This window comes from Panthera pardus, unplaced genomic scaffold (assembly GCF_024362965.1).
Source record: "Panthera pardus isolate Hobbes unplaced genomic scaffold, ASM2436296v1 HiC_scaffold_6, whole genome shotgun sequence".
NCBI lineage: Eukaryota > Metazoa > Chordata > Mammalia > Carnivora > Felidae > Panthera > Panthera pardus.
This window is the reverse complement of record NW_026526991.1, coordinates 62447224-62463193: the sequence shown is the minus strand read 5'-3', so window position 1 is coordinate 62463193 and position 15970 is coordinate 62447224. Positions and strand designations below refer to the sequence as shown.

The window sequence follows — 15970 nt, the reverse complement described above, 5'->3', positions numbered from 1 at the left end:
AAAGAAAACACTTGCTGCCCTTGGGAGCCCTCATACAGGGATAGGACTTTCTAAACTAACAGCAATGGTTCTTATAATCAGCATTTACTGAGCACTTCCTACGTGGCAGACACATCAGTGCAGTAACACATCTCACGTCCATGATGGGTAGGCTCCGTCCACCTCCTTCCTGCCCCAGATCAGTCATCTACCTTCTAGACCCTTGTAGGTTGCTCCCTTGCTCTCCGGCTTCCAGGTGGGTTGGCCAAGGCAGAGGGGATGGGGGGCAGGAGGGGGGGATCAGTAGGAGATCTGGGAGAGGAAGGGAGGACTGGTATTTCTCCCCAGCCTCTTCCATGATTACGGCTTCTTCCAAGTGATCCCCCCAAAAGTCCCTGCTCTTGTCTCATCTGTCACTCCTTCCTCCTGTCGTTCGGCTCTACACTGGGTGGCCTCCTCACCCTGGTTCTTCTAGGATTGTCCTTATTTAGCACTGAAAGCCCCACGTCTTGGAAAAAGGCTCAGTCCTGGACAAACCACTAGCCTCGCTACCTCTGGGGATGGCAGTGGCTTCCCACTGCTCCCAGCCTCTGGCCCCTCCATCCTTTCTGTGTCCTTAGCCACGCCCACACCTCCATAGGTACCCCTTTCATTAAAGTCCATTTAGCCGACCTTTCGGGTGAATTTCGTTTCCTGCTGGGACGACAAATGGCAGGCCCCTCCACCAGCCCTGTGAGGTAAGCACTGTTATTAATCTCTTTCCACGGATGAGGAAACTGGAGAGGTTCCACAGCTTGGTCAAAGTCACACCACTAGTAAGTGGCAGAGCTGGGACGCAAGCCCAGGAATCCTGGCTCCTGAGCCGTGTACCCCCAACCCCTGTCTCCCTTAAAGAAGGCTCAAAAGCTTCCTTCTCAGACATTTTTGATGGAGAGATCCACAGGTCTGAGAAAAGGGCTGACCTCCCCTTAAAACTGGGACGGGGGGGTGGGGGTGGGGAATGGCCTGACTTCCTGTGGCCAAGACCATGGAGTTTGGTGTTAGCCACATGGGGAGGGAGGAGACAAGAGGAGCCGTGCAGGAGCCGACGGGCTGCTGGGGTAGGGGCCCGGGTGGAGAAGGTGACACTCCCCACCCTCTTAGCACCTGGCCCTGATGCCCACACACCTGGCCTCCTGCAGAGCTTCCCACTGAAGAGGGAAGAAGACTTTTCCAGTCTCATGTTCAGACAGGCCCGGTGGTGGGATGAGAGTCAAGAGGTAAGGGGACGGGCTGAGTTTCAGTCCCAAGTGCCCACCAGAGCCCCCCTGCACAAGCCGAGCAGCTGGTCCCCATCCTGGGTGCAGGAGAAGAACTTGCCCATGGGTCCCAGGCTAATGGAAAAACCTGGGTCCCAGGCAAGAACCAGACAGAGACAGAGCCAAGGATAGCTACGGGTACAGCCAGGCTGGGCCGGGGACAGAAAGGGTCTGGCGCATTCAGACCGAGGGAATTAGAGAAGGTTTCCAGGAGGAGAAAAATCCGGTGCAGACATGGGAAGAAGGAAGAACAGGGATGAGGGGCTGTGTTCAGTCAGGAGTACAGCCAATTTACCAGGGAACAAGTGAGAAGAGATACTGAAACATCAGCAGAGATGGAGGGAATGAAGGACATCCTAGGGAGCAGAGCAGAGGGCTGGAGGGAGCCCCCCAATGAGCTGATTGGGATGAGGGGTGGGATGCCCGTTGGATATTCCCAAACAGTGATCGATATTTCCCAGGTTGCCTTCTGCGGAGAGCGTGGGCTGGGCAGCAGGCCTGCTTCTGTTTTACTGGGTGAGGTGCAAGCCTGGGGGCCGAGCTGAATTGCCAGAGGGAGTGGCAGAGAGACTGCACACCGCCACAGGGCACCTTCATCTCTGCCCTTCAGCCTCCCCTCTAAATGCCCTTGGATCACCTGTTTAAAGCTAGTGCTTAGCATCGCTGCTGAATTGTTAATCTCCTGGGGGCACTGCTTTCCAGGAGAAGGGCCAGGTTAAAGCTCAGAGATGAGGTGGGGCTGAGGCAACAGGACCCAGCTTGCTACCTCGGATGGAGCTGGAGCCAGCGTGTCCCTGGAGGAGACTGTACAAAGGGGCAGGACACAGAGGGAACTTCACCAGAAACCCCCATCCCCCAACAGAGGCTGTCTGAATTAGCTACAGGAGGCTGGCCTCTGGCCCTGGTAACCAAGGTCTCTGGAAGGACGATCTGGCTCTCATGGGTGGGAGGGGTTATGTTGGAGAACCCAGAAACTGAGAGGGGACGGGGAAGATGCTGAACCCCTGGGGCGCCTGGCTGGCTCCATCTATGGAGCATGTGACTCTTGATCTTGGGGTCATGAGTTTGAGCCCCACATTGGGCATAGAATTTACTCAAAGAGAGAGAGAGAGAGACTGAACCCATTAGGAGGGCAGGCTGGGATTGATCCAGCTTGCCAGCATAGCCCAGTCCTGGCACAGTGCCTCGAGTATGGTTTACACTCAGTAGAATTCGTGAGAGGGAAAGAGTGGGAGAGGGGAGAGAGAGAAGGGAAGACGCCCCCTCAGGGAGAAGTGGGTGCTGCTTCATGTCACAGAAGAGCTAGAGAAACGGTCCAGAGACAGGGGAAGAGGAGTAGGCAGGTTGGCCCGTGATTCCAGCCCGCAGGCTCTGGTCAGTGGTCCTCAGGCCTCTCCCCTCCCCACAAAGGACAATATTTGGCTGGCCAAGCCCATCAGGGGTTTCCCAGCTCCTCCTGAGGGCTGCGAGGAGGAGAGGATGAGGCTGGCTGGCTAGAGGACAGGGTGCTGTGGACTTGGCCTGGGGTGAACAGCAGGCAAAGGAGATGTGGGTCAGTATGCAGAGTAAGGGAGACTGGGCAAACACTTGGAACAGCGGGCAGGCATGATTTTATTGACTTGTGCAGAGTCCCCTGTGAGCTGGCTCAGGCTGTGGGCAAGGGACACAGAGCTGGCCAGGAAGGGCAGTGGAGGTGGGAACTGGGCTTAGAAGGTTCTGGAAGGCAAGGGGAGCAAGCGGCTGCCAGGTCACTCAGTATGTGACAGACGTCTTCAGACTTGACTCCACCGTCTTCTTCAGGATGGTGTGGCCGCCGGAGCTGGAGCCAGAGCTGAAGCCGGAGCCGGACACAGAGCAGGGGCCCCAAACCGGGCCCTGCCCAGAGCCCAGGGTGACGCTGGAGCCTCCGGTCACGATGCTGGAGCAGCCAGACTCAAAGCTGCCTTTCCCACCTCTGAGTCCACAAGCGCCCCCCAGGTCACCACCAGCTCCTCCAGACACGATGGTGCTGCCTCCCCCTACAGCTGCCAAGAAATGCACCAGAGTCACGGCAGGGTCCTCAGCTCCCCACGGGGACCCCTCTCCCCAAGTCCCCTGATACTCACAGACAGTGACCTGGCTGGTGCATTCCCCAGACATCCTGATGGAGAAAGGACAAGAGAAGGAAATGCTAAGAAGGGCTGCAAAGAATACATTCCCTCATGCTTTTTAGCTTCTTGGAGCAGCTCACATACCCAATCAGCAGATGAAACCCACAGTCCTGGTTTTAAATCCCTGCCTCCCCGCTCCCCAGCAGAATAGGTTGCCCTTAGTGGCTCGGAGTGCCAGGAAATCTCAGAATCCCCCTCAGCAAGGAGAGCATTGCAGTGGCAGTCCATCCCCCTCTGCCCCCTCGGCTGAGTTCCCAGGCCCCCCACCTGCACTCCTCGGCCTCCAGGAGCCTGCGGTAGGTGGCGATCTCCACATCAAGGGCCAGCTTCATGCCCATGAGCTCCTGGTACTCCCGCAGCATCCGGGCCAGGTCCTGCTTGGCCGCTCTCAGAGCAGCCTCCAGCTCGTCCAGCTTGGCCTGGGCGTCCTTCAGGGCCAGGTCCCCACGCTGCTCAGCATCAGCGATGGTGGCCTGCAGGTCGGCATTCTGGGATGGGTGTAGAAATGAGGGAGAAAGTGGCTGCAAGCCCAATACAGCCTCCCAAGTCACCTGCTGTGGATGGAGCTTAAAGCCCAGGGTAGACCACAATCTCAAGCGCTCAAAGTATCCATGGTCACCCCCACTTCCCCGTTGCTCTCATCCTAAGGGAGCGCATTGCCTCTTCTGCTTCCTTAACTCCCCGAGTGGGTCGAATAGTGTCCCCAAAAAATGTCATGTCCACCCAGAACTTCAGACTGTGGTCTTATTTGGAAAGAGGGTCTTTGCAAACGTAATGCATTAAGGACCACAAGATGATAGCATCCTGCATGCAAGATGAGCCCTAAATCCAATGAGTTGTGTCCCTAAAAAAAGACAAGAGAACACGGAGACAAGCACAGAGAGATGACGCCATGTGACAACGGAAGCAGGGACTGGAGTGATGCAACCGTAAGACAAGGAATGCCCAGGAGTCCCAGGGCCGCCAGAGGCTAGGAAAAGGCGAGGAAGGATTCCCCTGCCGAGCTCCTTCAGAGGGAGCGCGCCTGCTAACACCCGATGGCATGCCTCTAGTCTCCAGAACTGAGAGAATACACGGTCTGGTGTTTTCAAGGCTCCAAGTTGGTGGTACTTTGTTACGGCAGCCACAGCAAACTCATCTGCTTCCTGTCTCACCTCCTCCGATGATCTTCCCCTATTTCTTCCCACTCCTGCCCCTTAGCTCCTTACCCGAGGCACTGTAGCTCTACCCAGGCACTTAATGCCCTTCCTGTCCTGTATGGAGCAGTATCTACAAGTCTCATCTTGAGGGTGACCACCATCCTTGATGGTTTGAGAACAGCCCCATTTCAAACACTTTGTCCTGTTATCAAAGTACAGTAAAACCTTGGTATGGGAGTGTAATTCATTCCGGAACCATGCTTGTAATCCAAAGCACTCCTATATCAAAGCGAATTTCAAGAACCATTGGCTCAGTTGTGATCATGTGACGTTCAGTGTCACATACTACTCGTATTGCCAGACATCGCTCGTTTGTCAAGTTAAAACATATTAGAAATGTTTGCTCACCTTGCGGAACGCTCGCAGAACAAGTTACTTGCAAGCCAAGGTTTTACTATATATCAAACCATGTGCCTCAGTTTGGGTTTGAGAAATACACTCTCTGTGCTTACCTCTCTGATCTGATAGAAAACTCCCAGAAGGGGAACAACTTCTCTATCTAATCTGCCATCCAGTGGGTTTACCTTCCTGTTTGGGTCAGGAAAGAAGGCATTCCCTAAAGGCTCTCATTATTCTAGTCCCAGTGTAGTCTCATTCCATTCTATTCTATTCTATTCTATTCTATTCTATTCTATGTTTTTCTATTCTTTTCTTTTGTATTCTATTCACAAGCACCTTGTTGTTGGGAAATATCATCTCTATCCTACAGATGAAAAAACTGAGGTTCAGAAAAGTGGTGAGGGGCAGAACTGGGACCCTAACCCCGGACAGCTGATGTCTGGTCCTAGACCGCGGGGCTCTGCCCTAGGTCTGGCACAAGGATATCCAGTCCACCATGTGTGTGCAGGAAAATGGGGCCGGGCAGGAAGAATTCCCAAGAGGGATTCTCACAGGACAGGCACCTTGCTGTGTGGCAGAAGCTGTGGGTCCCAGATGTGGGGACAGAGTAGCACTCCTAAGTACTGGCTGCTGGGCTGAGGCTCCGCACCCTCAGTCACCCTGGTGAACGAACTGAGCTTAGAAAGTATCTGGGCTCTGCCCTTAGATAGTGATTCCCTCAGTCTGACAGAGGCCCAGGGATCTGCATTTTAACAGACATTGCCGAGGCATTCACAAGCAAGGAATTCAAATCTATGGACAAAACACTGGCAGCAAATTGAATGATAGGACCTGGTCACCTTCATCTCAGGTCCTGAATCACATCCCACAGGAGAGCAGGTGAGGATGGGTGGAGACTGTGTCTGGGCTTTGAATGGCCTGAGCTCCAAGGGCTTTCCCAGGGGGGCCCCACGAGGGAGTGGACGGGTCACACGTGCCCTGCTTGCCAAGCTGAAGTGCGTGAGGAGCCCGCCTGATCTGTCGTCTCGGCTCTCAACCCTCTGCCGATCCCAAAACCGATTCTTCGGGTTTGGGGAAAGTGGGTGCAAAGATACTGAGAGCTAAGAGTCTGTAATCCTTCACGTCTAGAAGTGAGGTCTCCGGGACTAGCAGGAAACCATGTCTCTCTCCTTGCTGCCCTCTCCCTCTCCCCCTGCCAGCCCACACCAGGCACCTACAGCATCACCTCCAACCCACACAAAGCATCTAAAGCATCTGCCTACGGAGGGCTCGCCCCCCCCATGCACCCCCATTCCACTGCCCATCTCACCTGCCCCCTGAATTCCTGACTTTCACACTCCCCAATGCGGGACCCAGAAAGTCAGCACCTAGCCTTAGAGTCTCCGCTGGGCTTGAGGAGTAAGACTCAAACGAAAAGACTAGAAAACAGACAGATTAACACTCTCCCCCAAGGAGCCAAAAGCCAAATGTACACCTGGCCATGAAAGGCAGTGCGAGCAGCGCCCCCTGGAGTTGTTCAGTGCAAAACACACACAGGCTTGAATTCAGAGGGAGGTCAAAATCCTCCGAAATGGGGCTTGAGGTTCTCTCCACCCAAATTATCCAAAGCTTCAGCCAGTACTCAAACCTGGACACAAACCTAGCAGTGACCCTGGCACCAAGAGAGTACCGGGAGGGCCTGGGGAGCTCTGGAAGCCTTACCTGCTTCTTGAGGTTCTCAATCTGACTTTGCAGCCTCTGACTCGCCTGCTGCAACTGAGAAATCTGGACTTTGGTTTCCTTCATGCTATCCCCGTGAAGCTGGGCGGACGCCTGAAGCTCCTGGTACTGAGGGGGACAGAGGTGACACCATTAGTTGAGAGAACTTTCACCTTTGACCCCAAGACCATGAGAAACATCGTGTCCCCAATTCTTCGCCTCCTCGCATCCTCACTCGGAATGCAGGTGAAACGCTGAAGGCAGGACACGGTGGGATGAGCCCACGCCAGTCTGGGCTGGTGTCCCCTGGTTTCCCTCACTGTCCCCCTCCTGGAGAGGGGAAGTGGCCATGCCCACCCAGCCCTGGAGCCCCAGGGAGGTTATCAGAACTGCCCCAAGGGGACCGAGGGGGACGACCACCCTGGGGCATGGGCATGGAGACACAGCCCTTTCCAGCCCGGTGCTGCCCCCTGGCCCTGGCACCTTGGTCTGGTACAGCATCTCGGCCTCAGCTTTGCTGTTCCGGGCAATCTCCTCGTACCGGGCACGGACCTCAGCGATGATGTCACTGAAGTCCAAGCAGCGGTTGTTGTCCATGGACAGCACCACGGACGTGTCGCTGGCCTGGGTCTGGAGCTGGTTCAGCTCCTGCAGGGAAGACTGACTCAGTGTCCACCTGCCCCTGCTCCCTTTCCCCCTTGGAGTCCCGGGCAGGTTGTCAGGATGCCTGACTTCTGCCCACACTCCGTCAGGGGGCAGCCCTCATTCCCCTGGGTGGTGCTGAGCATGCCCTTTGTTGTCTCCTCTCCTGAAAAGGAGGGTCGTAGGAGGTGATGTCTGATGACTCTTGCAGCGTGGACATTAAAGGTAAATGTCCTGCAAGCTCGAAATCGCCTGGTCCCCATCACTGCCCTGACTTCTTATCACACCTGCCTCCCTCTCACTCCTTCTGCTCCAACCCCCACAGCCTCTTCATTTCCACAAAGGTACCAGTGCTCCACTGGGGGCCCTGTGCTCCACCTGCAATTCCCCGGTTCCACCTGCCTGGTTAACTTCCCCACCAGCCTTCTAATCTTCTCTCAAACTTTGTCTTCCAAATAAGGCCCCTCAGGGTGCCTGGGTGGCTCAGTCGGGTAAGCGTCCGACTTCGGCTCAGGTCATGATCTCGTGGTTTGTGAGTTTGAGCCCTGCATCAGGCTCTGTGCTAACAGCTCAGAGCCTGGAGCCTGTTTCAGATTCTGTGTCTCCCTCTCTCCCTGCCCCTCCCCAACCTGTGCTCTGTCTCTCTCGGTCTACCAAAAAAAGTAAACGTAAAAAAAAAAATTACCCTATCTGAAATTGCCACCTGCCTTACCCCCTCCCCACCTTCCTAAGCCCCCTTTCCCTGCTCTGATTTTTCCTGTTGGTCATAGCACTGATCACGTTCTAACATACTCTACAATTTACTTCTTTAGTAGGTCTATTGTTTATTGCCTGTCTCCCAACAGAAAGCAGGCGTTGATTTGTGTCTGGTTATTGACTAGTGCATCTCTAGGACCTAGCAATCCACACAGTACATTCTCAGTATTTGCTTGTCAAATGTCTGCATGACTGGATCCAAGTCACCCTAACCAGGCTTCGCCTCCTGGCCACTCCCACTGTGGCCAGGGAGCCTGCCGGCCCCATCCCCTCCCCTCACTCCCACCTGCCCTCAGCAGACCACCACCCTGCATTGGTGGATCCTCACTTCTTCGTACAGATGCCTCAAGAAGCAGAAGTACCCTTGCAGAGACTCCAGTGTGCCTTCTAGCTCCATCCTGCTCAGGAAAACCCCATCCGCATCCTGGGGACAGGAAGACAGAAGCCATGTACTCCCACTTCCTGCTTGTGGGTCCCACTCTGGCTCAGGAATTCTGGTCGCACACTGCCCAATACTCATCCACAGCTCTCCCCGCAGACCCACTCCTTCCTCCTCCAACCCCGCCCCACCCTGTTCTCCCTTTTGCCTGACACTGACCCACACTGCCTTCAGGAAGCCTTCCCGGATTACTCTCAACCAGTTCTCCTTCTTCCACTCCCTCCCCACCCTCTCCCACAGTGACACCCAGAGCTCATCATGCAGTCCTTCCATCCGATCTTGTCCTGGGGTCCCTCTGTCTACATAGATGTCTCATTTCCCTGGGGCCCCCTACAGGCTGCATGAGATCATGTGCTGCATTAGGATTCCCACCCCCTGCCCTCCCAGCCCTGAATTGGGCTTTAAAGGTGCATGGTGGGTGCTCAGGATCCGCAGGAAGCAGCTGGACACCCCCCCCCTCACCTTTTTTAGGACCACAAAGTCATTCTCAAGTGTGGCGTGCCTGTAGGCCTCCTGCTCATACCTGTCAAATACGTACAGAAGGACGATGCCTGAGGTGGTGAGATCAGAACCCATGCCCCTCCTCCAAGCACAACCTCCCAGAAAAGGCCCCTCTTGCCTTTAGATGCTTCCAAGCAGGACACATAACCAGCCAGCTCCCCTACCTTCCCTATCAGGAGGTCATTGTCACAATCTGGCTATGACCCTCTCCACTCTTTCAGCCCGTGTCCACCTGACCACATGAGGCCACTTTCCTTCACGTCTATAAGGCACATTCCCACACCTCTCCTCACTACTCACAATCGTCATGTGAAGGGGACATTTTGGATTGTGTCAGGGAGATCACGTGACTTTGCCCAAGTCGTAGATAATTAGGTGGCGCGAGCAGATCTAAGACCAGCTCTCCCGGTCCCATCCTGGGCTCTTTGCAGGACCCACCCCGCCTCACAAGCCATCCTCCCAATGGCTCTGGGAGATGAGAAGGGCAGGTGACATGTTCCCAACCTACAGGTAAGGAACTGAGGCCGGCAAAGGTAAAAGGCCACACAGCTACCCCTTGCTCACAGTCGCCAAACCCAAGCCTCTGGTTAGTCCAGGGCTCTCTCCACACCACCAGGTGACCTAGGTGGGGAGCCCAGAAACACAGCCCAGCTGTGAATCATGCCACAAGCCTGGGGATGGTCCCCCTAAATGGATTCCCTTCCACTACCGAGACCAGAGGACATCTGAGTCATTTTAGCCCACAGCTTGCTTAACAGGATTTATCGAGGAAAAACCCACTGCGGCATTGTTTAAACAGGCCCCTCCCAGGCCCCTGACCGGACACGTGGCCCTTGTAGCTGGATCTATTGGAACTGAGGCTCTCTAGACCTGGGCATCAGGCACTGTGGGGCCTCCTTACCTGTGACAGCGGGGCACCCTGAGAATCAAAGGGCTTGGGATACAGAAGGGAGGCCACCCATGTGTCTCTGGGAGCTCAGCATGTGGGAGACCCTCCAACCAACAGCCCCGATCCAAATCCTCCTGGACCCCACCCGGGCCCCCGGGGGCACTGGGGTTTGCCTACTTGGCCTTATACTCCTCCTCCTGGTCCTGGCAAAACTTCAGCTCGGCATCCAGGGCCCCTCGTTCTCTCTGGAGCTGCTCCAGCCACCTCTTGAGCTGGGCCACATAGGCCTCGAAGAAAGACTCCAGGCCCTGGGGACTGTCGCTTACCCCCTGCTGCTGTAGCAAGTGCCACTTAGTCTCCAGGACCTTGTTCTGCTGCTCCAGGAACCGCACCTGCAGCACAAACAGAGGGTCCCTGAGGCTCCGGTAGGACTCCCTGGCCACAGGCTCTGGAAAGTCAAGCCCCAGGAACCCCCCACCACCACTTAGCCCACCTTTCCCCTACCTCCCAAATCCAGCCTGGGCAGGGGCAGCCTCACGCCCTCGCATGAGGCTCTGAGCACATCAAAATGATCACGATGGCTAACAGGGGAGGGGCCTCCCACTGCTGAACAACTGTTCTCCGTCCCTGTGCCCCAACCATAGAACAGCAGGGCCTCAGCCTAATCAGGACTGCAGTTAAACCACTGGAAGGACTTCCTCACTGCAGAAGTGATTAGAAAAGTGGTAGCCAAGGAAACTTCTCCATTCCCAAATCCACAGAGGACAGTTCCTCCGAGGGAGGCCCAGAAAGAGGGGCTTAGCCGAGTTGACCCTCACCTTGTCAATGAAGGAAGCAAACTGGTTGTTGAGGGTCCTGATCGCTTGGGTCTCCTGAGTCCGCACCGCCTGGAACTGGGAGTCAATCTCAATCTTCAAGGGGGTCAGCAGACTGTGGTCGATGGTCACTTCCCGGATGCCCCCCGGAGGGCACAGGGAAAGCCCAGGCCCACAGCGGCCCTCCCCAAGCCACACCCCTAGCCTTCCCCCTGATGCCCAGGCCCTCCCACGAAAGCCCCCCCTGCGCCCCCCAAAAGAACCGAAGCTCCTGCTACTGAAGCTGCCTCTGCCACAGCCCCCACAGTGAGGAGAGCAGGCCGAGCGAGCACTGAAGCCCCTCTGGGCCTGGCAGGAGGGGTGAGACATGGTAGAGACGGAAGGTCACACAGCTGCAGGCAGACAGACGGACAATAATCGAAGTGTGTGAGTTCCTGCCCCAAGGCCCCAGCACGAGACTTTTATCCCCTCCCATGCCTGGGCTGGGCCTTGGGGAGCAAGATGTTCTTGGCCTGACTGTATCTGTCACTGGCTCCAGCTGACCTATTCCGACACGGCTGGAGAACAGGGGCCCAACACGTGCAGAGCCCAAGGGAGAAGGAGGCCCGGACCCTGCCCTCGGAGCTCCCAGACCAGCAGGAGAGCTGGGCCTGTCCCAAAGACAAGGAAGCAGCCCGAGACCTGGACCCCAGGGCTGGGGGTGGGAGCGATGGCCCCAAGCAGTCACTGTGGGTCATTCAAGGAAGGCTTCCCAGAGAAGGAGATGGGGGGGTGGGAAAGGAGAGACGGGGATGTCTCTCAGACATCTCTCAGATGTCTCTCAGATGGAGCATCTGAGTGCCCAGGAGACACTGGACAGAAGAGAGTGAAGCTTCTCGAGGGAGAATCTACCTACAATAATTGGAGAAGGAAGGCGTTTGGTGGCAGTAGGAGAAACTACGAGGTTAATAGAGGTGTTATTGTCATCGTTGGCTGAAAGACGCTCCAGGATTTGGAAATGAAACCGAAAAACAGGGTGTCCAAGTCCCTCCTCTTGCTCAACCCAGCAATCATCCATGAGGCGCCACCCCACTCCAACCAGGCATCTCCATCCAGGATCTGGGCAAGTGGCACATTTCCAAGCCCAGCCTGTGTCCCCGCTCCTTCCACAGGCACGCAGCCCAGGCCCATCCACTTGGGTCACACACTGAGTATATCAGCTTACAGATCAGAGGCACCTGGGCTCTGAAGTAAAATATGCATTTAGAAAAATACTCCCGGGGAAAGTGGGTGATGGGCATTGAGGAGGGCACCTGTTGGGATGAGCACTGGGTGTTGTATGGAAACCAATTTGACAATAAATTTCATATTAAAAAAATAAGAAGAGGGGCGCCTGGGTGGCTCAGTCGGTTAAGCGTCCGACTTCGGCTCAGGTCATGATCTCACGGTCCGTGAGTTCGAGCCCTGCGTCGGGCTCTGGGCTGACGGCTCTGGGCTGACGGCTCTGGGCTGACGGCTCGGAGCCTGGAGCCTGCTTCCGATTCTGTGTCACCCTCTCTCTCAGCCCCTCCCCCGTTCATGCTCTGCCTCTCTCTGTCTCAAAAATAAATAAACGTTAAAAAAAATTTTTTTTTAATAAAAAATAAAAAAATAAGAAGAAAAAGAAAAATACTCCCTTGGGGTACTGGGAGCAGACACGGGAGTCCGGGGCTCCCCCCAGGATAGATTCTGTGTCTGCCCTCTGGTATTCCGTGAGCCTCCCACCAGGTCCAGGACGCCTGGTAGGGGGCATCCAGCCACCACCACTGAAGCTCCCTGAAGCTCCTCCACTGCTGGTGAGCAGCATTGGACAGCTCGGATTTTTAGAAATTTCTAAAGTTCCTTCTTTATATGGTGGGAGGGCAATTTCTTCCTCCTCGCCCCCCACCTGCTCCTAGAGCCGGATGGCCCCTGATACTAGGATACTGTGCCTTTGATAATGCAACTCAAAGCAAGAATAAGCAGGGACTCGGCATAATGGACACTCAAGGGACATGCTATGAGGAAGTCAGTCCTAGCAATGTGAACCATCCTGTGGCTGCCCTACCCGCAGGCCAGACAACAGTGAGCAAGTCTCCCCTCCCTCCAGAGGATTAGAAGCCCCTTCCTCCTTCTTCTCACCCCACTTGGCACACCCCTGAATGAAGCTGAACCACAGATGACCTCAAGGGGAAGAAGTAGTGGGGCCTTCGGTGGGGAGAACAAAGGAGATCAAAGCGCTAAGGGGCCAGGTGAGGAAGAGAAGAAGAGCGAAAAGATCCCAGCAGGAAATCCGAGTGTGCCATGGAGAGGGAGGCAGCGGGGAGCAACTCTGGGGTCTAGAAAGAGAATCCGGGAAATGGGCTGAATCCCACTGAGGACTCACCTCCAAACCCTCCCCCCTGGGGACCGCCTTGCAGCAACAAGGAAAGCCAGATGCCTGCCTTCCAGGCTCCGTGAATGTGTTTGAGAAACATCTCTGTGAACTGGACTCTACCACCCCTCCCCCTGGTATTAAGGGTGGAGGACAGAGATCACGGTGGGATGGCACCAAATCCACCTCCCTAGAACTTCCTCATATTTGTAATGTTATAGAATAGTAAAGCCAGAGTGAACTTCAAGGGCATCTGACCAATGCCCCCATTTTACACTTAAAGACTCAGGCCCCATAGGGTGTAGGGCACCCTTGGGTAACCTAAGAGATGGCACCAGATGACCTCTAAGCCTGCTTTGACCCATCACTCCGTGATCTGAGTGACTTTTGCTCAAGGCCACCCACACAGCTGATCAGGCTGGAGCCAGGACCACCACTCAGCTCAGGCCACCGTCCCATGGAGCAACCCTCTAAGCCCTTGGTCATAACTTGTCCACCACTCTATCCAGCTCAGGGTCTGGCATATGCTAGGCACCAATAAGTATTTGTTTTAAGACATGAGTCCTTATCCGTGACTGTCACACCCAAGGACCTTCTTGAATCGCCCCGGTTCTCAAATGCTGCTGTTTCCTTCCATTAAAAATAATAATAAGGGGCGCCTGGGTGGCTCAGTCGGTTAAGCACCCGACTTCAGCTCAAGTCATGAGCTCATGGTCTGTGAGTTCGAGCCCCACATCAGGCTCTGTGCTGACAGCTCAGAGCCTGGAGCCTGCTTTGGAGTCTATGTCTCTCTCTGCCTCTCCCCCACTCACACTCAGTCTCTCTCTCTCTCTCTCTCAAAATTAAATAAACATTAAAAACAATTTTAAAAAAATAAAATCAAAATCAAGAAATCAAAAATAAATAAATAAATAAATAAATAAATAAATAAATAAATAAGTAGGGGCGCCTGGGTGGCTCAGTCGGTTGAGCATCCGACTTCAGCTCAGGTCATGATCTTGCAGTTGGCGGGTTTGAGCCCCGTGTGGGCCTCTGTGCTGACAGCTCGGAGCCTGGAGCCTGCTCCGGATTCTGTGTCTCACTCTCTCTCTGCCCCTCCCGACTCGTACTCTGTCTCTCTCTCTCTCTCAAAAATAAATAAACATTAAAAAAAAATTTTTGAAATAAATAAATAAATAAACAATCATTCAGTGATGGAGAGAATGCTGACGCAGTTTGGAGATTTGAATGCGAGGCCCTCACGGCCTGAGCGATCTGCTCCTGTACACAAAGGTGCACAGAGAGGTCTCAATTCATGCAGCAGCCGAAGGACAAACAGCTCGAATCACAGACTTCACACCAAACCCGGGAGTGTGAAGGCTCTGATGGGTCACAATTATGGTCACGGTTACGGCTGTCCTCAGGCTCCCTGCTCCCGGTTAACCCTCCTCAGCCACACCTCCTGCTCTGTAGCCCCTGACCACTTGGGCCCACCTTCAGGAAAGTGCCAGGCTGGCACTGCTTCTTGAAACTCCATGGGGCCCTAAGCTCACTAGAATTCCCCAACCTCTTTGGCTCAAGCCTGTGCTGCCTGCGCAATTTCTTGACCCAAATGCCATTCGTTACTCACATTTATTCAATTTTGTATCAACAAAATGTGATTGAGCACCGACTGCGTGTGGGAGCCTGTTCTGAAGGTTAAGAATTCAGCAAAGGGAAAAGCCCAGCCCCCACACCAAGAAAGCCTAGAGTCTCGTGGAGACACACACAGTGAACAGGTAATTGGACAAGTATTTCATTGCAATTACAATAAGGAAAGAAAAGTATACGGCATGAGACAGGCCTAACCTAGCTGATCCCCTGATTTATTCTTGAGCATGCCAGGAACACTCATGCCTCAGAGCCTTTGCATTTGCTGTTCCTTCTTCCTGGAATGCTCCTCCGCCGATACCCATGCCTAAAAGTCACCTTCTCTGCTGCCTTAAAACCAAAATCGCAACCCTGGGTCCATCCCTCCTCTGACACTTTTTATCCATTTCTCTGCTTTCTTTCTTTCCACTTAGCTCCTGGCACTTCCTAACATTCCATGTACTTTACTTATTCATTTTGCTCACCTGCCTTCCCACAGCAGACTGTGAGCCTCATGGGCAGGCATTTGGCCCCTTTGTTCATTTATGTATCATCTGCACTTAGAATGGCACCTGGCAGGGGCGCCTGGGTGGCTCAGGCAGTTAAGCATCTGACTCTTGATTTCAGCTCAGGTCATGATCTCATGGTTTGTGAGTTTAAGCTCCACATCAGACTCTGCGCTGACAGCCCGGAGCCTGCTTGGGATTCTTATTCTACCTTTCTCTCTGCCCCTCCCCCACCCATTCTCTGTCTCTCTCCCAAAATAAACAAAAATAAGCTTAAAAAAAAAAAGAATGGTGCCTGGCATACAGGAGGCACTTAATAAATACCTTATGAATGAATGGATCCCCGTTCAGTTTCGTTTCATTGATTTCCTTCCATCTTTCAACCTCTGGAGGTCCTTGTGACTCTTAATTCTCTGAAGCATTAGTCAATCCCCAACCAACCACTGAAGGTGGGGGGCATGAATGCATTTGAGAAACATGGTCGTGTGTGTGTGTGTGTGTGTGTGTGTGTGTGTGTGTTTATTGAACGCCTACTTTGGGTGAGCACTGAGCTACATGATACAGGAGATGAAAAATGGGTAAGGCCCCATCCCCATTCTGAAGGAATACATAGTCCCACGGAGGATACACATATGAATACAGAATGGGAGGTGGTCTGAGAGGGGCCGCACCGGGTTGTAAGTTGGTGTGTTGGCGTAATTGGTGTGGGGAATTCCTCTTTTGGAAGACCCTTGACCCAGGGTCCTGGTCTTGGAGGAAAGCAAGGGCAGACTCAAGTAG

At 54.2% G+C, this 15970-nt stretch overlaps 1 protein-coding gene across 1 annotated transcript; it reads right to left on the bottom strand.

Moving 5' to 3' along the window:
* Positions 1–2870: 2870 nt before the first annotated feature.
* On the bottom strand, positions 2871–11173 carry KRT78 (keratin 78). Its single transcript, XM_019419473.2, has 9 exons — positions 10709–11173; positions 10068–10282; positions 8963–9023; positions 8390–8485; positions 7147–7311; positions 6667–6792; positions 3695–3915; positions 3383–3417; positions 2871–3301 (listed from the first exon to the last, which is right to left on the bottom strand). The coding sequence occupies exons 1-9, from the start codon at positions 11072–11074 to the stop codon at positions 3030–3032; spliced, it is 1557 nt and encodes a 518-aa protein (XP_019275018.2). The 5' UTR covers positions 11075–11173; the 3' UTR covers positions 2871–3029.
* Between the last annotated feature and the right edge of the window lie 4797 nt (positions 11174–15970).